Genomic DNA, 24,573 nt, shown 5'->3' with positions numbered 1-24,573 from the left:
GAACGGCTTCAATTTGGGCCTTCATTTAACCCATTTTCGGATTTTTCAAACTAAAATTGTACACAATAATAGTGTCAGAATGGTCCACCAAATGGCTTCAATTGGGCCTTCAGTTTGCAAACATTTCTCACTTCTGAGGGGGGCACATCCCCCTCAGACACCCCCCTGCTTTCGCCCTTTTTTCAGTTTTGGACACCCGACACTTAATGTTTACAGTATTAATTTATACAGTTAATAATAGTAAGAACTTGTCCACGAATGGAATTAATAGCTTCATTTCACTAATTTTCGGCTTTTTCAAACTCAAATTGTACACAATAATAGTACCAAAATAGTCCATCAAATGGTTTCAATTGGGCCTTCATTTTGCAAAAGTTTCTTACTTCTGAGGGGGGATGTCATGCAAGCGTGATGCGATGGCCGCCTCATGGCCATTATTTAGATTTTTTACATCACCCTGACTGGCCCCCCTACTTTCAAAATCGTTCCGCCGCCTCTGTGATATTAGGATCATATATGCTGGTAAAGTTACGTAATAATCGGATTAACTACCGTAGCAATAGGTCAAAACAATTTTTGAATATACCGCGCTGCACTGATACGTCCACACGGTACCTCTGCATTGAACCATATCATACCGTATGGGTCTGTTTATGAGTGCTGATTGTTTGGTGGAGTATTTAACTTCATACCTTAGATAATCCCATTAAGTTGAATATAGTGAATATCAGTCCAAGAGAGTGCCAAATATGGATCAGGAGTATTACATAATAATACCCTGCTATGACAATAGCTGCACTAGGTTAATCGTATAATCTCCTTATGTGGTTAGCATGGCTGGGCCAGGAAATCCACAAGGTCAGCCAATGTATGTACATGTATTCGGTACATGTGCCATATCTTTTACAATGGGTGATAAATTTCTGGTTTGTTTTATTTCAAAACGCAACAGTCGATATTCTAAAGCTTGGTCCAAATCCAAGAGAAGAACCAACTCTAGTAATTTATGTAGTTTCAAATTATATCGGCCGTTGCCTTTTTGATAGAAATGGTGTTTGTTGATGTGCACAGTTTCCCATTAGATCATAACATGCTGTTGTACATCCAAGGTCAAAGGTCTTTTAATCCATATTTGGCGTTGTTCTGGGACTGAATATAGTGAATATAGTGTTGGTGGCGAGTAGGTCCACATTTGGTGACAGAAATTTTGGGAGAAGATTTTTAAAAGTTCAGCCGAAAATCTCAAAATGCAACCACTTTTGGGTTTGTATCCAAGATGGCAGCGGCCACGACAAACTGTCATCTGTAAATACTACAAAATTACATCTGCAAGTGCATTTTTATGCAATAATGTGATTTACTTTGTGTTCTATTTATAAGTGCTGCACTGATTGTTTGGTGGAGTATTTAGACAAAATATATCTCAGATAATTCCATTAAGGGGGTACTACACCCCTGGCCAATTTTGTGCCTATTTTTGCATTTTTCTCAAAAATTATAGCGCATAGGTGACAAGTAAGATATGTATATTATAGGGGCAAGGACTGCAACTACTGCACTGAAAATTCAGCAACTCAAGGCAAGTAGTTATTGATTTATTGATCAAATATTGGTTTTCCCTCATTTTTGACTGTAACTCCACAACTGTTGTCTGTGCTGAAATAAAAATTTCCAGTGCAGTAGTTGTAGTCCTTGCCCCAATAATATACATATCTTACTTGTCACCAATGCACTATAATTTTTGAGAAAAATGCAAAAATAGGCACAAAATTGGGCAGGGGTGTAGTACCCCCTTAAGTTGAATATAATAGTGTTAGTGCAGACATGCCAACTAGTACGGTTTCACCGTATTTTGTACGGTAAAACGTGAAAAATACGGTAGTACGGTCAACTCCAAAAAAATACGGAATTCCAGAATTTTGACCAAAATAATAAAATGTTGTGTCTTAAAAAGATAAACAGTTGCAAGATAGACTACCGACTGAATTACTGGTATCATTTGACCACTTTCTTGGTCTGTTAAAGTAGTTGACTAGATCGTTTTTCTCTTAACTTTCGATCATGCATGCACATTAAAAAATTATTATATAATAGGCCTACAAGATGCTTTCCGAAATAATTTTCTTCTGACTTGCAGATTTTTCATGCACATTAATATTTTTTATTAACCACCTAATATGCTATGTCTTCTGAATGTATTTAGTTAACTATTTAGCTCTTTTGGTGAAAAAGAATAAGCCTACAAGAAGGTTTCCGACCTCCTTTTACTTCCGACTTTCGCACCATGCATGCACATTAAAGAAATATTTAATAGGCCTACAAGATGGTTTCCGAAATAGTTTTCTTCTGACTTGCAGATTTTTCATGCACATTAATATTTTTTATTAGCCACCTAATGCTATGTCTTCTGAAGGTATTTAGTTAACTATTTAGCTCTATTGGTGCAAAAGAATAAGCCTACAAGAAGGTTTCCAACTTCCTTTTACTTCCGACTTTCGCATCATGCATGCACATTAAAGAAATATTTTTAAATATTAAAATAGGCCTATACAAAATGGTTTCCGAAAGAATTTTCTCCCGACTTTTTCATGCACATTAATATTTTTTATGAAGCATCTTCATCTAACTGCTACACATCATGCTATGTCTTCTGGAATTATTTAGTTAACTATTTAGGTCTGCAAAAGAATAAGCCTGCAATGTGCTTTCCGACTTTGTTTTCTCAATGGTGCACCCAGTGGCACATTAATATTTTTAATATTTTTCTTTAACCATGCATAGATAACTGCTATACCCAGTACAGTCTTCTAATTGACATTGGCATTAAACTGTTTAATTTTTTTTTTTTTTTGAAAACATGAACAAAACCCGATGTTAGGCCTACCTACTGATACTATGATGATGATTCAGATGATGATCAATGATTTTCTGAACTCGAAAGATTTAACAAAGCATACTTCTAACAACATTAGAAGTAACAAATAGACTTCAGTGGTTTACATACTTTACCCAATTTCGTGAGGTTAAAGGTCACATACAAGGTCAAAGGTTGACTGAGGTCACCAAATCTTTTAATAATTAATTGTTAATTGTGCATCACATATCCGACAATCAGCTTGATCAGTCATGTAATTAAGGAAATATGACGACTTTAAGATGGCCGCTTTCCATGTAAAGTATAGCAAAGTAGCACTTTCAATGAGTGATAACTCGTAAAGGAAGCATCTTTCTGTATTGATTTATTACTTTGATGGAATGGTTCTTTGGTATTGCCAAATTTGATTGCAAATTCGTAAGGTGGGCCCCTGGACCCTGGCCGTTACGTGCTTGGTCGCACAAGTGCTCCCTCGCAATTATGTGTTCTACTTTTGGGGTTTCTGGGGTTGGCAGGTATGCAAAAGGTACATTTTTTTTAAATACGGTTTTAGGGTGCAAAATACGGATTTTTGTTCTTCTGAGTACGGAAATCTGGATTTCAAAGTTGGCATGTCTGTTAGTGGCAATTAGGTCCACATTTGGTGACAGAAATTTTGGGAGAAGATTTTAAAAGTTCAACCAAAAATCACAAAATAAAACTCAATTTTGGGTTCATATCCAAGATGGCTGCACCACGGTTACAAAATAACATCTGTAAATGCATTTTTATGCAATAATGTGATTTACTTTGTGTTCTATTTATAAGTGCTGCACTGATTGTTTGGTGGAGTATTTAGACAAAATATATCTCAGATAATTCCAAAGTTGAATATAGTGTTGGCGGCAATTAGGTCCACATTTGGTGACAGAAATTTTGGGAGAAGTTTTTAAAAAGTTCAGCCGAAAATTGCTAATGCAACTCACTTTCGGTTCAAATCCAAGATGGCGGCGGCCACGACAAACAGTGCATTATCTGTAAATACTACAAAAGTAATCTTTACATGTATCTTTAGAAGACATGGCCTTGATCTCCCACACAGGGAGTATAGATTTCAAATGGAGTCAGCCATTCAGGTAACCACATTTGATTAAATTCACATTCCTGTGTGGAAGATTAAGGTCATGTCTTCCTTAGTGGGAGTGTGGATGTCCATAGGGGGTGTATGGATTTCAACTGAAATTGCCCAATTTTGTTGCAACAGAAAAAAAAATATACACAAAAATGTCAGACTGCAAATTGGTTGTTAACTTGTTAAGGATCAAAGAGAAGATGTATCAGAATTGTTGGTGAATTGTTTTATTTTTATTTTCACAGTTTTCGTCATGGCAAGCAGTATGCGTACACAATATCAGCGAGGGATTCAGCATCTTTAGTTACATTTTCATTAACCGGTTATAAACATGCACAGGGTATTGATGTTATGCCGCCACCATCACCTTTGTAAGTAAAGCACCTGTAAGACTAAAACAAGGAGTCTAACTTGCATTTCCATTTTGCTACTTGGTGTTACATTTGTTCATACATTGCATGCTTTTATGATGTCTAATAGAAATGGCTTCAAAGTATTTGTTCATGGAGTTTGTTAAAACATGATTCAGAAGAGTCTTGGATTCCCTGATTATAATCACATGGAATTTCTTTATACCCCATTTACTTTGGATCCCCTGATCATAATCACATTGTTAGGTTAAACTTATCAAAGAATTATAATAGTCAGTATGCTGTCTTTGAATCAAAACTTTTGTCAATCCATTTATTTTGTGAAAGATTCCATCAATAATTTTTCTTAAAAGCATCTAGGCTTTGGGGCCAGTTTCTCAATATGCTAGACCAATATCAAGCAATTGAGTAATCATAGTTTCAGTGACTAATAGTTTGTTATTTTGGTTGTTATTTCAGTGATGAACTAACAGAATCAATTGCATTACAAATAAAGGTAAGTTGTGTTGTGTTCTACCAGGGTTTGCAAGTTTTTGCCGCTAGTAGAATAAACCAGGGTTTTAACCGCGGTGTTTCCACTTGGAAAAAACAGTTTTAAATGTTTCACTTTTTTCATCTCAAAACAAATTATTAACCCTAACACCCATAATACCACGGTGATAACCGTGGCACATGCATGAATCCCACATGATGCGATGACGCAATCACCCCAAGTGATGCGATGATGCAATCACCCCAAGTGATGCGATGACGCAATCACCCCAAGTGCTATATGCTCACGGAATCGCTGGCCAGGCCAGTGCAACCCCTGTAGCTACCAGCCGGTGATCGTGTGCTTGGCATGCGAGGGGTCTAAGGTTCGAATTCCGGGGTACCAAGTGACTTCTTTGTTCATCTTCTCTCCTTTTTCATTTCTTTAACTTCCGATAGCAAAAAGCAGTGTCCATTGTTAGGGTTGGGTAACAAAATAAATTTGTGACTTAAATCAGCTAATCATTGCACTATGTAAAAAACCAGGACTGAAGAAATGTAAATGTTTAAATATGGCTGCTTTGTAGCCATCATGTCACGCTTTAAAAAAAAAATTTTTATTGTTTCATAGACCCTAACAAGTGGTGAAGGTTCATCAACAGTACTACTTCTAGTCGGCGGAGCCTTTGCATTAATATTCATTGTCGTACTCTTTTGCTTATGTTGTCGAGGAGGAGGAGGTAAGACCCTTATGGAGGAGTTAGGAAAGACAAAGAAATCAGTTTAACATCTACATATTGGGTAATGCACAATGCTGCTGTATGAGTATGTCAACCTGGCACATAAACCAAAAAGTAATTATCCCCCCTTTATTTATAGGTTAATAACTGCGCATCAGTTATTTGGAGGGCATTGTGAAAAATCTAAACAATCTAACCTCCGCGCCGGTGTGCGTATATCATCTAACGACCAAATTTATTGGGACACACATATGGCGTGATACGCGGAGGTTATGAATATGAGATAATAACTCAAAATTGATGCATCAATATTTAAATTAGAAATAGCAAAAGGAACCCCAGTTTTGTTCTGCAAATTTCTATGCCTCATTTGTCTTAATTAGCCCAAAGTTTGTTGCCATGGTGACCCGTTGAATGAAAAAGACTCCCATTCAAAAGATGCACCTAAACCCTTTGAAAATGTTGCTTTTGTTGCTGGAGTGCCTGGTTGTCACTGGTCACTGCAGGATATCCTTGAAAACGTAATGGTACATCGACTTGAGTAGCTTTTTAGTGCAACTTTTGAAAATGCATCTTTTTCGTTCAAGCAGTCGTCATGACTACAAATTTTTAGCTATCTAGGCAAATGAGGTATCAAAATTTGCAGAATTAACCTGGGTTTGTTTTTGCTATTTCAGTTTTTAAAATTTGATGCATAGATTTTGAGTTTTATATTGTAATAAAGGGGGGGGTATTTACTTTTTGGTAGGCGTTTATATCTGAATGTCATAACATCACAACCAAGATTAGATTATGAGCAATAATCTTAATGGTGATAACTCGCATTTTCAAAATTAGCAACATTAGCATGTTGGATCACATTTATGTATCAACCATTCGCTGTTGTAGTGCACGTTAGTAACCATTGGTTACTGCTCCAAGCCTGGCCCCATACACCTGTTCCAAATTTTGATATGCCATAGGCTTTGTGTTGTGATCATTTCGATCAGTGGCTCGTAACAAAGAAAGCGTGATCCAGTCTAACGTGCACTACGACAGTGAATTAAATAACTGGCAACGACCCAGCATCATTCGTTAATGAAGCCCAATTGTTCCAAGGGGTGCAACATTTGAAACTGCTACGCAAGCACCGCGTATTTATATAATCTTTCGCGTAAACGCGAAGACACACAACTCTCTATCGCACACAACCCTGGTGTGAGTTGGTAGACACACACAATTGAATGATTAGCCCTCATGAATATGCACGAATTCTCAGCATACAAAGCCCTGGGACTTTGCCTGTTGGTAAATAATCTGTATCTCTGTAGTTTATGGTCTTGCCTCATCAAGTAGTGCGGGCCAATCATATGCCCTCATGAATATGCAAGAATTCTCAGCATACAAAGCCCTGGGACTTTGCCTGTTGGTGAATGATCTGTATCTCTGTTGTCTAAGTCTATGGTTATAAGTGTCCAACTTTTGAACCAGGAGACAATCACTAAATCAAGTAATATACTCAAGAGGAACATGCTTCTTTGTTGACTAAAATTTATGTTTCCCTCCAGGCCCGTAGCCAGGATTTATTTGGGGGTGCCAATTTTGAAAAAGTGGGCCTTTTTTTCAAATTTGAACCTTTTTGGACTTGGGGTGGATTTGGACATTTTTGGACCAAAAAGGCTACTCTTGCAAATGGGACTTTTGGGCCTTTGGCATTTGGGGGGGGGGGGTGCATCACCAAAACCATACCCCCCCCCACCTCCTGCCTATGGGCCTGTTTCCCTCAGTGATAATATGAAACAGTTTGCCAACTCAAATATTATTTTTGTTTTGGTGATGATTGTTCTGCACAGAAATTAACAAACATTTAGAAATACAAACCTTTTGATTTGATTCAGTGTTTATACATTCTGTTGGAAGGATAGCAATATCACTTGGGGGAAAAAGGCATGCTGAAATTGAAAGAAATGTAATGAAAAGGTACCTGTTTGACAACAAACATTTGGATGAACGTACTATTTATTCCAAACTACTCTGTGCTTCCATGTAATTTATATATTTATTTTTACTTGACTACTTAAGATGTAATAACTTGATTGACATTCTTAATTTATGTACTACTTAATATAATTATGTATACATATTTGTAAAATGAAATGGTATGATGCTTTTGAAGCTAGGACACGTTATAATGGGACATTTTTGAAGGTTTTAATTTTCACATTTTTTCTGAACCACAAATTAAAAATCAAACCATAAAACTGTTTATAAGGATAAAAATCCCACAGGGGAACAGTACTCCAATAAAGGTTTTGTACGTAAGTGCCACACAGATTTCAAAAATGCAGGCTCTGGAACAGATTTTGAGGACATGAAAATGGGGTCTTTTGTTTTGCCTTTTGGGGCGAAAATTTCTCATAAGTAAGTGATTGGAGTGTTTAAATTTGAAGCCTATTTGGGAGTATTTGAAGGCAAATTTTACCAAAGTCTCTGGGAACTTCAAATGGGGAAGGGGGTCTCCAAAATGGAATAAGAGCTTGATGTGGGGGGGTCTACTCTCCTGAATGGAAAAAAGAGCTTTAAAAAGAGGTCTTAAAGGCAGAACTTACCTACCCCTAATGCAAGGAGTTTTCCCAGGGTAAAAATCATGGAAACTTAAAATGTCTCACTATACAATACACATAAAAATCATGAACTAAATTTTGGGTATTTGAAATAAGTGTTATAGGGTGTAGGTTTAGGGTTAAGGTTTGGGCTCAAATCACACAAGGGCTAAGGGCACTTTCAAATTTCGTAGAATAGCATCCAGGAAAATTATTTGTCATTGGCAAAACATACTTCGAGCCCTGGTTAAGGTTAGTGTTGGGGTACAAGGGAAAGAAAATATTTCACTTCTAATTTTGTGCACAGTAGCCTAGCTACTTGGTAGCCTTGATCATAGGGGATGTAGAATGAATATAGAGAAAGCCCAACATGTGCTTTAAGCTATGGAAAATATGTTGTATTGGATTGTCACTTCTGGGGCTCAAAACAGTGTACTACCTCCAGCATTTTTGGAACAAAAAGAGTGAAATTGAGCAATGAATGGTCAAGCAGCTTTGCTTGTGTAAATACCACAACACAATACACACAGAACGCATAAAAAACATCAAAGCTTGCCAGGTGCACCTGTGTGACATACTATATGCCTTCATTGGTGACAACTAATCAAAGTTGGGTAAGGCAGAGTAAAAATAAAAACATGTTTCTTGTCCGGGTTTTCAAAAATAAGGAGGAAGAGGGGCTTGTTATTTTCTATTTTTTTATTAAAAAATAGGTGTAAATAACCATATAAATACCCGTATATTAGCGTAATGCCTGAAAAGGAGGAGGCCCTTTTTATTTTATTGTTCTGGTAGGTACGCCCCTCTAGTGATCACAGAACCATCCAGAAGTGATTCTTGCATATTAGCAGAGCTATAGAAAACATCTCAACTTCCTAGACATCTTTCTTCAAAAGTTATAACTGAATTTAAAAAAATAAAAATAAATTTGAAGCGGCCCCACAAAATGAAGCGGGAGGGGACAAGAAACATGTTCTTTTTTATTCGGCCTAATGTATTTGGTAACCTTTTTAATGGTTAATTAATTAGGTAGACCGTAACAATTCAATTAATAATTTCTATAACAGGACAGTCCGTGAACAATGTATGTATTATATTAGGGAACAATTATTGCATAATTGGGTTATCCAGTTGAAATCCATGCACTCCCTAATATTTGGAAGACATGACCTTAATCTTCCACACAGGGAGTGTGAATTTCAAATGGGGTTAACATAATGGGCGAGTCCATTTGAAATCTGCACCCCTGTGTGGTTTTCTGAGATTAAGGTTATGTCTTCTGTAGGGGGTGTATGGATTCAATTTGGAATAGCCCATTATCACACTCTGAATAATGAAAGAAATATTCTTGATTTTTTTTCTACATTCCCAATCAATGTGACCAACTTATTTTCACCATTTTACGGTGATGCCATTTGTTTATACAAACTATTACTAAACAGTACCGGGATATTATTTTATTTTTGGGATAACAAGTGCAATATTTGTAAGTGGTAAATAGTATTTGCCGATTCCAGTTGAAATTCATACACCCTCTATGGAAGACATGACTTTAATCTCCTACACAGGGGGCATAGATTTCAAATGGAACCATCCATTCAGGTAAACTAATTTGAAATGTCTTCAATAGAGGGCCAGGTGTATGGATTTCAACTGGAATAGACATTGATATATATAGGATGACACACCTCAACTAGCTGTACTCTGTGGCCCTCATTTTCAATGGGGCATAAGAGTGAATCAAACCCAAATAAGGCCCAGCAAAGTCAATTCGGAGTCGCTCTCAAGTTTGAAATACAATATTGGGATTTTTCAAAAAGCGTATTTTTTGCAATAACAAAACCCCATCAACTCAGAACGCAGTCTGAATTTGCTTCATGAACTACACCCGCTGGAAAGTGCCTAAGTAAATATATTGAGCAAATTAGCATAGAAGACTGCATTTAATGCCACATTTTGACTGATAATAAAACTGATAATAATAAAAATAATGAATATTGAAATAAAATGACCAAGTTTGTTACGAGAAACTCTAAATTGACTTTGCATGGCTTTACCAGGATTTTTATTGATGGGTTGCCGACTTGGCATATAAATGTGGACTTGTGCGCAAAATCAAAATAATAAACAAAACATGGTGCATGCATAGATAGTTTTGTTGTTGTCATTTTATAAAGGTCAGTGCCTGTTCTTGTTTTACCGAATTTGGGTGATAAGGCGACAAAAGAAAACCCCTGTTCTATGGGGCCAATCCAGAATTTGCATTTTGGAGATTTTTTTTTCTAAATTTTTGCTAAATTCATGTAAAATCAGCAGTTTGGGGCTAAAATTTATTAATTTTGGTTGAACATTTTTAGAAAATGTTAGCAAAAATTCTTTCAGATTTTAATGAAATTTTAGGGTAAATTTAGCCTCCAAAAAAAAAAACGCCTGACCAACCGACAACCCTACTTGAATGGTCGGTCTGCCTGTAGAACAGGGTTTTTCTTGTCACCTAATCATAGTGTTAATAACAGTGTATCAAGGAAAATATAACCACATTCTATCTTATCTATTAAAATTGAGAAATTATGACTTTCAAAAAGTTTCACTCTGTAGATTGTAACTATATTGTACACTTTATACATGGTTATGTTATGCTCATATTTTAAATAAAGAGTTAACATTTGTATCTTATTTTATATGGTTATTGTGTGTTTTATGGTGTTATTTTTGATTCCGCATTATGATCAGGCCAGTTATATTATACAAAAGATTATCAAGTTTTACCATCATTTCAGTGTAGATTGAGGACTCATTACATCAAATTTGTAACCAGACTCTTTGTTTATAACCCACACAAATAGACTGGTGTGTATTACTGATTACAAGAATAATGCGTCACATGAACTGAATTAGGTGATATTATATATGCTGCAAGATTAAAGGAGGATGGTCTAATTTCATCACATGTTGAAATCAGTGGCAGCACCAAGAATTTTATTGGGGGGGCAGAGTGAATTTAAGGGGGGGTGCAAAATTGCAGCAAAAAGTGAAACATTACGTAATTTTTGGGGTTTTGCCTCAAAAGTGGGGGGGGGGGGGGCAAGAAAAATATTTGGGTGGGCAAGTGCCCCCTTGCCCCCCCCCCCTGTAGCGCCACCACTGGTTGAAATAATCTTTGGCTGAATGGTGTGCGGGCGGGCGGGCGCTAGTCTTGAGATTGACTATTCACCAGTCTGAAACACATTAAAAAAGTTTTCTAGTCCAAAAGGTGGGTAGGGGGTTAGGAGCAGGAGCAAATATTTGGACTAAAACACCTTAGGACTAGCGGATGATCCGGCTGAATGACTTCGACTTCCACTCCCCTCCTACGCACTTTCATGCTTGTATTTCAAATTTCGACTGCTCAGTGCCAGAAGTGGGTAAGTGCAATAGCTGCCATGTGTAGGCGAGTACAATATACTGTGTGTAAATTGTCAAATGTTCACAGGGTAGCTGTTGCACTTAGCCACTACTGGCACTGAGCAGTCAATTTCAAATACCTTTTGATGACAAGAGCCATACCTATATTTACTGTGTGAAAAATAAATGGGACATTCACATACAAAAAAAAAAGGTTGGCTAACAAACTTCAACAACTATTTTTCTGCCCTGACACGGGGTCGGTGACCAATATGGGCTTTCCACTGATATCAAAATCTTCATTTTGATGGAGAAACTGTGGGTGATCAAACTATCCATTAACTTTGATAAGTTCTTGCATTTAGTTTCCTCACAATATTTATAAAGCAAAGATTTATCTGGTGCCATTCCTATAATACATTTCTGCCTTGACTTGCTAGCAAAATTGGTTTTAAAATGCCCAATTGTAATTAGGCCTACCCTACTGGTATCAATTTGTTACACATAACTTTTGACTGGAAATAAGTTTTGGTTTTGCACTTTTTGGTGTCAAAAATATGACTTGGTTTTATGTAGAATATAATAGCATTTGAAATATTTGTATCTCTATCTAGCATGCCTACAACCATAAAGTTATTTGCCACAGTTCGAAGACTAGAAGATGATGATCTTGGTTGGGTACCATGCCAGTATTAGTAAAAAGTGTAATACTAAAAGTGACTGTAAATGGAATTTGAACACAAAAAAAGTTAAAAGTGACCTCTATGTGGCAGTGGGATCCAAATAAGATATGAGAATCAATTTCTTACCCCTTCTGGAATTTCGCAAATGAAATTTGAATTTTCTTATACCCTTTCACCACAATTTTGATATTTCCATCATGCCCGAGCTATATGAAATATTCATACCAGAGGAAGTCGTATCTTCATCTTTGTTTCCATTAATGACTCATCATTGACCCATATAATACCATGCCATGGTTGTCGTGGTTCCTCAGGCCTATAATACACCCCATTAAGATTACTTAGTGGTGTCCCCAACTCTTTCTTAAACCACCATCCTGATTGGTACTCATCTGCAATATGTCGGTTGCTATCACCATCATTGTCGTCATCATATGTGCTGAATTTTTCGGTGTTAAGATCTTTCAAGCCATCACCTAAAAGTAGACGACAAATATATGTGCAAATGGTTCAAATTCATGGTATAACAATCAAGAATGAGCTAGAATGCTTCCGAGGACTCGTACAATTTTCTATTCAAAAAATCTACTTTCTAACATTAGTTGAACATTTATTCTCATTTAGGTCGAACTAAAGTTTAATGATTGAGCTATGTTTCATCTGTCAAAATAAAACAATATATTTTTAATTTAAACAAAATATTCTATATAAGAGTGGTTCTTATACAGGGTGTGAGAGGCCACAGACCAAAAAAGAGGAAAATTACTATAAAAAAGGAATAAACGCTATATAGTAGCTGAAAATAAAAGAAAATGCGTAAATTTTATGGCAACAAAAAAAGAGGAAATCTGCTGAAAAGAGGAACTCGCATATCCCTGTATATATTAACGTTTTTGCTTTTTGCACTATTATATACGAAAAATAAAAGTTATGAAGCTGAATTTTGAGATTGTGTTCAAATTTTGACTAAATTCAAAAGCTGTTATTGGGTTAACTCATTGTAGTTGCAATAGCTGCCTTAAATCTAAGTATTTCCAACTTGAAACATGAGTAATGTCCGGGGGCGTAGCAAGTGGGGGACAGGGTGGACGAAGTCCATGGGCCCGAGGGTTCAGGGGCCCCGAGCACAAACGCGAAAATTAAATAAAGGCTGATAGCAGGGCCGGATTTGGGCACGGGTCCAGGGCCCAACTGCCTGATGCATCCTTCTCCTCAACAACAGCATGTTTTTTAGCCAAAATAGGGCAAAGTTGTAGAATTTTTGCGTGCTTCACACACATTCAAGTGACGGATATCATGTTGATCTGGGGCTAAAATAGTCTGAAATTGAATTTATTTATATAACAAAATATGTTAGTCCCCTCTATATTATACGTAAAACTTGGGCACGGACTTGAGTGCACATGCCTACCTTGGCACGTGAGTTCGGGGCCTCCAAATTTTGGCCTGGCCGTGGGGCCTGGTGCTCTTGCTACGCCCCTGGTAATGTCATCAAAAGTTTTAAAAAACACTTTGGCTTAACCGTGTCAAGTGTTTTTTATAAGTCTTTAGGGTTTTTTTTAGTTGTCCTTAAGGCAAGTGGGTAATTTTTATAAATTATGTGTCCCAGAACATGACCATGATGACCATTTTGGCACGGTGCCTGATTTACTAACCTGCACTCCCTGCACCAGCAACCTTTAACTCCAGTTCACTGTCACCCTTATGTACCCTAAATTGATCATACTGTTGATAACGACTGGTGCCGTTGAAACTGAATAAACGGACTCGCAGGTTGTATGTATCACCACCCATAAGTGACTTCAAGTTGTCATTGCCCCAATAGAATTCGCCACACAGATTGCCAAACCCAGTTCCATACTCACTGAAGGTTAGATTGAAGAGTTGAGAACCATCCAGACGTCTTTGTATTAACTGTTAAGCACAATTTTTAGATAAATATAATTATTCAAACCCGTAACTTTTTTTTATTTCATTCATCACCTTTTTGAATGTCACATTACGTTATAGGCTACATTACATCACATCACATCACATCACATCACATCAAGTTACATTGCATTAGGTTACATTACATCACATCACATCACATCACAATACAATACAAGTTGTGTCAATAATGAAGGTCCCGGATCTGGAAAGCTAACATTGCGATCAATGGAATATAAGCCAAGCCAGTCCCCACCCCACCCAAACTCAGTCAAAATAAGCTTGAAATCAGCAATATCTTTGCCAAACTTTTTTTTTTTCACAGGTTGTATTTATCACCACCCATAAGTGACTTCAGGTTGTCATTGCCCCAATAGAATTCTCCACACAGATTGCCAAATCCAGTTCCATACTCACTGAAGGTTAGATTGAAGAGTTGGGAACCATCCAGACGTCTTTGTATTAACTGATAAGAATTAACACAATTTTTAAATAAATATAATAATTCAAACCCATAACTTTTTTTTATTTCATTAATCTCCTTTTGAATGCAATGTTACCTCACATCACATTACATCACATTACATCACATCACATCATAGTCATATCACATCACAATCATATCACATCACATCACAGTCATATCACATTACAGTCAGTCACATCACATCATAGTCATATCACATCATAGTCATATCACATCACAGTCATATCACATCACAATCATATCACATCACATAGTCATATCACATCACAGTCATATCACATCATATCACAATCACATCACATCAGTCATATCACATCAGTCATATCACATCACAGTCATATCACATCATAATCATATCACATCATAGTCATATCACATCACAATCATATCACATCACAGTCATATCACATCAGTCATATCACATCACAGTCATGTCACATCACATAGTCATATCACATCAGTCATATCACATCACAGTCATATCACATCACAGTCATATCACATCACATCATAGTCATATCACATCACAATCATATCACATCACATCACATCACAGTCATATCACATCACAGTCATATCACATCAGTCATATCACATCACAGTCATATCACATCACAGTCATATCACATCACATCATAGTCATATCACATCATAGTCATATCACATCACAATCATATCACATCACATCACAGTCATATCACATTACAGTCAGTCACATCACATCATAGTCATATCACATCACAGTCATATCACATCACAATCATATCACATCACATAGTCATATCACATCACAGTCATATCACATCATATCACAATCACATCACATCAGTCATATCACATCAGTCATATCACATCACAGTCATATCACATCACAGTCATATCACATCACAGTCATATCACATCACAATCATATCACATCATAGTCATATCACATCACAATCATATCACATCACAGTCATATCACATCACAGTCATATCACATCACAGTCATATCACATCACATAGTCATATCACATCAGTCATATCACATCACAGTCATATCACATCACAATCATATCACATCACATCACAGTCATATCACATCACAGTCATATCACATCAGTCATATCACATCACAGTCATATCACATCACAGTCATATCACATCACATCATAGTCATATCACATCACAATCATATCACATCACAGTCATATCACATCACAGTCATATCACATAACATCATAGTCATATCACATCACAATCATATCACATCACATCATAGTCATATCACATCACAGTCATATCACATCACATCACAATCATATCACATCACAGTCATATCACATCACATCATAGTCATATCACATCACAGTCATATCACATCAGAGTCATATCACATCACATCATAGTCATATCACATCACATCATAGTCATATCACATCACAGTCATATCACATCACATCATAGTCATATCACATCACAATCACATCACATCAGTCATATCACATCATGGTCATATCACATCAGTCATATCACATCACAGTCATATCACATCAGTTATACCACATCACAGCCATATCACATCACATCATAGTCATATCACATCACAGTCATATCACATCACATCACAGTCATATCACATCACAATCATGTCACATCACATCAGTCATATCACATCATAGTCATATCACATCATTTCAGTCATATCACATCATAGTCATATCACATTAGTCATATCACATCACAGTCATATCACATCATTCATATCACATCACAGTCATATCACATCACATCACAGTCATATCACATCATAGTCATATCACATCAGTCATATCACATCACAGTTATATCACATCACATCATAGTCATATCACATCACAATCATATCACATCACATCACAGTCATATCACATCACAATCATATCACATCACATCATAGTCATATCACATCACAGTCATATCACATCACATCAGTCATATCACATCACAATCATATCACATCACATCAGTCATATCACATCACAATCATATCACATCACATCAGTCATATCACATCATAGTCATATCACATCACATCACATAGTCATATCACATCACAATAATATCACATCACATCACAATACAAGTTGTATCAATAATGAAGCTCCGGGATCTGGAAAGCTAACATTGCTATCAATGGATTATAAGCCAGCCCCCACCCCACCATACCCAAACTCAAGTCAAAATAAGCTTGGCAGCGATATCTTTGCCAAACATTTTTTGGTATTTTACATGTTCAGTGGCATTAAGCCATGTAATTTGACTTTTATTGCTAGTTCGAACGATCGGAACCCTTGATAAATATTGTACCATAGGCTATCTTCAAAAGTATAATGTGATTAAAAAATGTAATTTTCAAGCGTAGGTTCTAATCATTACAGCTATTATATATTTCAAACCCTCCGAAAGTAAAATTGTGCCACATTCCTGGTTTTGTGAGAACTTTATACCTACCATCTAGCATCAGTTTTTCAAAAATGTGTTTTGAATTTTATTAAAACGTATTATACCCTTTATACCCGACATTTAAATGTGTTCTAAAAACGTTTTGTGTTTGCTGGGTAACAGGCTTGTCACAGCATACAAAAAACACCCTAAAATGCATATAGGCCTATGTTTGTCCCAGTTTCCCACAAAAAAGCTAACATTGCGATTAATGCAATTATATAATCAAAATAAGTTTGAAATCAGGGATATTTTTGTTAAAAATTCTTTTGGGGTCCAAATTGGGCCATGTTCCTGGTTTTATGAGTTATACCTACCATCCAGCCCCCGTTTTTCATGTCACAGTTAGCACGAATGAGGCCAGTACTTAACGATAACACGAAGACCCCATCTGTTGTGTTGTAACCTGACTCATATGCTGCTCGACAACTGGCAAAACTTTGATGGGCTGAAAAAAAAAGAACAAGGACTTCACTCATATTTCTGTTTGTCTTGGCCTAAAGTAAAGTTGCCTATTCCTGTTGAGCTGAAATTATCGCTAAAGGTCATCGTCTGACCGTTGTTTCGTTGTGACGCATTGTTTTCAGTTCTCCCTAGTGATTTTCTCTGCAGCAATCTCCGGTTCTCCGCAGCGTACTTCGGTCATTTTCACTTGTCATATTTGGAGGGCCGCCTACACACCCTATAGAAGTGTATGTTACTTGTTTACTAACTTACTTACTATTCAGTACTGAGTAACCTTTTGGTCTTAAATGGGCATATCTTGAAATGCCACGAAGGTGACTCTCCAAGTGGTGTCAAATGAAGGAGAAAAAAGTAAGAAATACAATTTAAAAAAAAACCACCTGGGGTCTACTAACTTTTTATTACTACCAGCTACCCCCTCCCATGGCAAAAGATTTAAGTGACACGTATATGGGGGAAGATAATTCCTTCTAGTACATGTAGTGCTTTGTATTGAGAAGTGGGCCATTGGGACGCGTAACACTAATTAGTTCAATCTTAAATTAATAATTTAAAAAAGAATACAATTAAATGAAAACCAGGGGTCTAGAAGGCCTATTACTGCAAGTGAAGCGTGCACTTGGAGCTACTTAATTAGCTCGGCCCACCAGTTTGCGGTGCAATAACTGCTCTTGTCAATAAAATGATTAGTTTCAATATTTCTTGTTTTTTTACGCAGAAGGCGCCTTTTTTACGCAGGAGACGGACAAAAATTAGCAACCGCGGAACTGAATTTTGCTGCTGTGTCTTCCCCAATGGGAAAACACCGATGGCAGACTATTATAATGGCATATTTTAGCATCACAATTTTTAGCGTCACCACTGCCTACCTTGTAATGTGGGACAATCGCCAGAAGGAGGCAGAAAATGGTCAACAGTTGGTAATGGTGTAATAAGAACTGTAGAAGCATCGGGTGTAGTTGTGTCCATCACCGTAGTTGTACTTAGCTTAGACATTTTTGACGATGTAGGTCTAGGTTCTGTCGTCGTTGTAGTTTTCACTTTAGTAGCAAATAGATGAAAGACAGATAAAGAGTACTGCAAAAACTCAGGTGTTATAAGTAAAAAGGACCGCACCAGGGAGTGTTCTTTTTAATACTTTTGGTGTTATTGTTATATCTCCTGTCAAAAATGACACCAAGAGTGTAAAAAAGAACACCCCTGGGTGCGGTCCTCTATAGATTGCAACCGGTGTTACTTTTTACACCCGCGTTTTTGCAGTGTACAAAATGTATTATAATAACGACGTTTAGTAAATATCTGGATGTGGATAGCCTGTGGATGCAGTGTGCGAATGACGTCACATGATGTCCTATACGTTGACTTTGAAGCCCCGGGTTACTCGAATTTAGTGCCCATGCTCGATCCGAATAGACTGATCGACGGCCTAAATTTAATGTCACTTGGCAAATTTCAACGACTATAGACGAATCCAACGAGCCAAGTCATGGTCAGGATTTGGTCGGCCATCTTTGGTTTCCCGCTACCACCAACCTGGGGTTTTGAGCGCCCGATTGTGCAAATAAAAGCCACCTAACACCTGGAGAAGATGCAAAGACGAGGAGGGTTAATAGAATAATATATACAATAGAGGTAATCCTGTCGCATCTATGCATACATAGTCCTTTTGTTCATCCATTAATTTTGTACATCTATGAATAGATGCGACGGGATTACCTGCGGAATTATCTCTATTGTATTATTCTATTAACCCTCCTCTACCTTCTCTAGGTGTAAGGCGGCTTTTATTTGCACAACTGTTGGAACTGTATTGTGTTGTAAACATTCTTTTGTCTACCTGTGTTTTCGTGGAAGGTGTAAAACGGGTGATGGAATGCAGTTTAAAATTTCCGCCAAGGCCGAATCATTACACATTTTGGATGCATTGTAATAATAATAATAATAATAAAAGACATTTATTGAAAGCGCACTAATGCATGCAAAAGCGGCCTCTAGGCGCTATAAAAACAGAGGTTTTTAAAACAGCAGCAAAATTCAAATTACAAATAAATTCTATAACAATATAATACAAAAGTAATAACTACAATAGATAAAATCGTACAACATGCTACACATAACCAAGGCAGTAAAAACATCAGAACATTGCTTAAAAAGTTATACCATAAAAATTTTCTAAAAAACTATACATTTGCATTCAAAAACATACATATAAGGCAAGCATATATCTTATTGTAATAACAATTAAAATACACTACTGGAGAAAAATTATATGGAAACGCTCACGTTTTCCTGACCCATGCAAAAACCCATCCGGGACGAAAGCAAAAAACAAAGACCAGTGGGTGATGCATGCATCAGAAAAAAGCAAAACGTAAAAACATTAATCAAATACAATGCACTAAACCTTAACTGGTCCTCTCAAGACGGTGCTCATGACAAGTTTGTTGTTCCTTGTTTCTGAGTAGAAACAAGGGACAACAAACCAATGGCAAGGAGCAGACACCATGAACAAGGGAACAGAAGCATAATACAAACAAAGCAATACTGATAACTTGAACAGAAACAATTGAGACACAATCCAAAAACTGCATAACACGCGATCTTCATGCAGAGCAAGAAACAATTACATAAAATATTGCTCAAACAGATATGTTTTTAGAACAGATTTAAATTGTCCAATGGTATTCTGATGCCTGATACTCGTGAGGAAGCTCATTCCACAATGCAGGAGCGACGCTGCAAAAAGCTCTTGTGCCATAAGTGAGAGTCCGCGCATTCGAGATGGTTGCTTCAGAAGGTTTTGAGATGCTGAGCGAAGAGCACGCGCTGGGCTCGCACCGATTGATCAGTTCCTTCAAGTATGATGGGGCAAGATCGTGGAGACACTTAAAAGTCAGAAGTAAGACCTTGTACTGAACACGTTTACAAACTGGCAGCCAGTGTAGTTTAAGAAGAACAGGGGTGATGTGCTGGCACCGCTTAGCACGCCAAACAAGTCTGGCAGCTGTATTCTGAGTCTTTGAAGGCGATGCAATTGTTTCGTGGGTAGTCCAGCAAGTAAGCTGTTGCATGAGTCAATACGAGATGTTACGTATGCATGCACTAGCCTTTCCGTAGATGAGCGGTCCAAAAACGTCCTGATCTTGCCCAGTTTATAGATGCATGCCCATCCTGCACGAAGAATATTGGAAATATGAGATTCCATCGTGATATGTTCGCTCGTAACACTACTCCAAGGTTGCGTAGCCATAACACGGGTAACAACGGAATCGCCGATAATTACTGGATCGATGTTACTGGTGCCCTTAAAGCGCGATGTTAGGTGCAGTACCTCAGTCTTAGAGTCATTAAATTGCAACTTGTTAGTGACAGCCCAGGCTTTTATGTCTTTCACGCACTGTTCAACTTGGCGAATGGCGGAGTCTTTGTCATCTGGATGGAAAAGAAGGTAAACCTGGGTGTCATCCGCGCATATGATATGGCTGATGTTGTGGCTCTTTATGATGTCGCTGAGTGGGGCACTATAGAATGTGAAAAGTGGAGCTCCTGCAACCGAACCCTGAGGCACACCGTACACAAGATTTCGAGGACGCGATTCAGAATCACCAATGACAACTGTTTGAGTTCGACTATCCAATCAGTTGGGATAGGATCAAGCGGACAGCTTTTCGTGGGAGAATCCATAATGATCTTGTGGATGTCATCACTTGAGAGTTCACGAAAAGTTTCAAATGAGCTAACACAGGAGCCTCCAGTTGCAGATGATTTCTTGGGTTGATCAGCGGAGTCCAAGTCATTGCGGATCTTCTGGATTTTTTCATCAAGTATGTAGCAAATTTCTCTGCAAGTTCATCTTCAGAATTGTGATCGGAAGGGCTAGTTCGCAGCGGATTACATAACTTGTCAACAACGCGAACAATTCCTTGCTGTCACAATCCTCTATCTTGGATCGGTGATGGTCACGCTTTGCCGCCTCAAGCATAGTCTTGTAGCTTTTGCTATGATCGGCATAAATCTGCTTGTCTATTTCAAGTTTGGATTTGGTGTACTTTCTTTCCGCCTGACGCTTCTTCTGCTTTGCCAATCGAAGTTCGTCGGTGTACCAGGGACAGTGGCGGGGACCCAACTAAAGGCTAAATATTATGATTTAATTCATGATCGTTGGGAACTGGTGGCCCATTTTGTATGTTTTTTCCCTCCACCAGTTCCAAGAACAGGGAATAAAAAACTTCAAAAAAAAAAAATAATAATAATTTTCATTTTTTGAAATTAAAGATACAATACAAATTTTATCACAAATGATTAAAATTTGATATTTTTCAAATTTTTGATATATAACAGTCCTAGAAATAATTTTATAAATCTAATGATATATTTTAAAGTGTATGTAGCTGGAGGAAAAGCCGATGATCAATTGAAAATTTTGACCTTTTATATTGAAGATATGGATTTTTTTCCCAAAAGACCTATTTTTTTGTGTGTTTTGGGGGAAAAAATCCATATCTTCAATACGAAAGGTCAAAATTTTCAATTGATCGTCGGCATTTCATCCCACCTACATACACTTTAAGCATAAATCATCAGATTTATAAAGTTTACTTCAAGTAAGTACTGTTAAATATGAAAAAAAACTCAATTTTTAATGATTTGCCATAAAATGTGTATTACATTGCGAATTTCAAAAAATCAAAAATTATTTGATATCAGGACATTCTTCGTATTCAGAATGCAATCCGATATGTCTGATGTGCTCTAATGTCCCACAATAAATACTGTCCAAACGTTCTTCCCTTAATTAATTGTGTAACTATTCAAAAATATCTTTTTTTTTTATTTTTTAAACCTGATATTTTATCATTGCAAAATTCATGAGAGATTGCAATCATGAAATTTAAGATCATGCATTCAGTGGCGAACCAGTGGGGGGCTGGGGCAAGCTGCCCTCCGGCCACAAAAAAAAATGGGAAGAAGAGCTAAAAAGGGGGAAGGGGGAAAAGGGGAGAAGAAGAAAAAAAGAGAAAAAGAGGGAAGAGAAAGGGGAAAGAAGAGAAAAAAGAGGGAAGAAGAAAGAAGAAAAGAAAAAGGGAAGAAAAAAGGGAAGGGAGAAGAGAAAAGGGAAGGGGGAAGAGAAATGGGAAAGAAAGAGGGAAGAAGATCTATACTACTTTCATTGTGAAATTTGTACTCTGAAACACTGATTTTTAGCTTCTAATATGCCAAAACCAGGAGTTTCAGGGGCTCCGCCTTGACTTCGGGGCCGGGCTTTGCCCCTGACCCTGCTCGTTTAACGCTTCAAGGGCAAGCCGCTCGCTATGCTACAACTTTTGATCAGAAATTGGGAAATTTTTCAATCTTGCCCCCCCCTCCGGAAGGTCAGGTCTGGTTACGCCCCTGCATGCATTCTCTGACTTAAAAAGACCTTGTTTCTTTGACGCTCTCATAATACTTGGCAAATTGGAAAACAAATGAGCCGTAACAAATAGGAAACGATGTGGTTATTCTACCAGATATATCAGAATTATGTCGCATGTGATATCTTAAAGTTTAATCATATTCCTGATTATCAAATTGATACTGAATATTATTAATTAAATGAGTTCCTATAGCCTTCTCCACTCCGTACTGATATATCGATGTCCCAATTATCATGATTATGAGAATTTTAGTCTGACCAACCTCAGACTAACGTAATGCTTTTTCGTTTCCTACCTTCATATTCACAACGTTCCTTTAGCTTAGTCAGCATATCACTGCTGTAGATGGATTGTGTCCCATTCTGCAATTCAACAGTTGTACATGGACACCAGGTATGTTTGTGTGCAGGAGTTAATGTCCAGTGCACACCGTTATTCTGCCCTAATGTAGATAATTGTGTCTTGCCAATGAAGCATCTATAACCAAGAGCTACAAAATTAAGTAATAGTATCAGAACAAAAACAACTACGCATTTTAAAGGGCAAGTCTATTGCAAAAACAACATCATATCATTGGCAAGCTAATATTATGAGGACAATGAAAATTACTCCTTTTTTGAGAAAATAAGATGTTTAACATTGATATTCTGCAAAAACTTCTCGAACATCCCCATCAGACACCACCCCCCCACGTATGCATAAAGGAATTGCCTTTTTCGCTTCTGCTTTGGACACAAGGTACTTTATATTTAAAGCAATAATTTATAGTGAGTGAAAACTTGTCCACAAACTAAAATTTTCACAATAATAGTGCCAAAATGGTCCACCAAATGGCTTCAATTAGGTCTTCATTTTGCAAACGTTTCCCACACCCCTCAGACACCCCTCCCCCATTTTTTTAATTATCCTTTTTTCTCAAATTGCCACTCCCCCTTTGACTGCCATAGATTCGCCACTGTAGAATCCAAATATTGTGGACGGATTGCAGTTTCAATATCCTTCCTGTCATGCCTGTATGCATAGGCGTAGACCCCCCTCCCCATATTTGATAAGTGAGGATGGTCCATACAATCATCCCCCAAGTAATGTGAATGCAAGTATGTTGATTTCCAAATTAACCCCATATTTGGCCATTTAAGCCTAAAAAGTGCCAATTTTTGCGCTCTTAACGCGAATTTATTCCAGTTTTGCACCACTCATATTTCACCATTTTAGCTTCAATATAGCAAAATTTTTTGCACGTTACGCACTCATTTGTACCATAAACTAGTCTGTCGTCAAAAGGTGATGGATTCACTAAACTTCAAGAAATTTTTTCCAACCCCATCACCTCACCCAAAAAATCTACGCGCCACTGCATGTATGCAGCTGTGTTGAGTAAGATTTTTAGGTCTTTTGGGGGGAAAATGTGGAGGTTTACCTTCAATACGAAAGGTCGCAATTCTTAAATGATCGTCGCGGATTTTCCTCCCAGCTACATACACTTTAAGTACATATCATTAGATTAATTAAGTTTACTTCAAGGAAACTTACCTGGTATAAGAACGTCAAAAATCATGAATGCCCTCACAACAAACGCACATTTCTCCATTATTTCC

At 37.3% G+C, this 24,573-nt stretch overlaps 3 protein-coding genes across 3 annotated transcripts in view; 1 reads left to right on the top strand and 2 right to left on the bottom strand.

Moving 5' to 3' along the window:
- The window catches only part of LOC140142799 (dnaJ homolog subfamily C member 10-like), a 35,198-nt gene extending 27,958 nt beyond the window's left edge, over positions 1-7,240 (top strand). Inside the window, exons 6-8 of the mRNA XM_072164802.1 lie at positions 4,232-4,357; positions 4,817-4,853; positions 5,460-7,240. Coding sequence (XP_072020903.1) covers positions 4,232-4,357; positions 4,817-4,853; positions 5,460-5,615 — 319 coding nt within the window. The 3' untranslated portion in view covers positions 5,616-7,240. The remainder of the gene's footprint in view (positions 1-4,231; positions 4,358-4,816; positions 4,854-5,459) is intronic.
- Positions 7,241-12,300: 5,060 nt separating this feature from the next.
- LOC140142876 (fibrinogen-like protein 1) lies at positions 12,301-14,126 on the bottom strand. Its single transcript, XM_072164896.1, has 2 exons — positions 13,873-14,126; positions 12,301-12,693 (listed from the first exon to the last, which is right to left on the bottom strand). Exons 1-2 carry the CDS (start codon positions 14,009-14,011, stop codon positions 12,437-12,439), a joined length of 396 nt encoding a protein of 131 aa, XP_072020997.1. The 5' UTR covers positions 14,012-14,126; the 3' UTR covers positions 12,301-12,436.
- A 339-nt stretch (positions 14,127-14,465) lies between these two features.
- On the bottom strand, positions 14,466-24,566 carry LOC140142138 (uncharacterized). The gene is made up of 5 exons (XM_072164103.1): positions 24,509-24,566; positions 23,271-23,465; positions 18,431-18,601; positions 17,414-17,544; positions 14,466-14,612 (listed from the first exon to the last, which is right to left on the bottom strand). Exons 1-5 carry the CDS (start codon positions 24,564-24,566, stop codon positions 14,466-14,468), a joined length of 702 nt encoding a protein of 233 aa, XP_072020204.1.
- Positions 24,567-24,573: the final 7 nt, after the last annotated feature.

This window comes from Amphiura filiformis, chromosome 20 (assembly GCF_039555335.1).
Source record: "Amphiura filiformis chromosome 20, Afil_fr2py, whole genome shotgun sequence".
NCBI lineage: Eukaryota > Metazoa > Echinodermata > Ophiuroidea > Amphilepidida > Amphiuridae > Amphiura > Amphiura filiformis.
Note: the sequence above shows the minus strand (reverse complement) of the source record. Positions and strands in the feature narration are given on the sequence as shown.

What these genes read in the sequence shown, in the direction of transcription:
- LOC140142876 (XM_072164896.1), bottom strand. Translation starts at nt 14,011, where the DNA reads ATGGGTGGTGATACATACAACCTGCGAGTCCGTTTATTCAGTTTCAAC. An exon ending in TGCTGGTGCAGGGAGTGCAG is followed by an intron (nt 12,694 to 13,872) that starts GTTAGTAAATCA and finishes GTCTACTTTTAG; the next exon opens with GTGATGGCTTGAAAGATCTT.
- LOC140142138 (XM_072164103.1), bottom strand. Translation starts at nt 24,566, where the DNA reads ATGGAGAAATGTGCGTTTGTTGTGAGGGCATTCATGATTTTTGACGTT. An exon ending in TTTTGACGTTCTTATACCAG is followed by an intron (nt 23,466 to 24,508) that starts GTAAGTTTCCTT and finishes TTAATTTTGTAG; the next exon opens with CTCTTGGTTATAGATGCTTC. An exon ending in GGAACGTTGTGAATATGAAG is followed by an intron (nt 18,602 to 23,270) that starts GTAGGAAACGAA and finishes TTGCTACTAAAG; the next exon opens with TGAAAACTACAACGACGACA.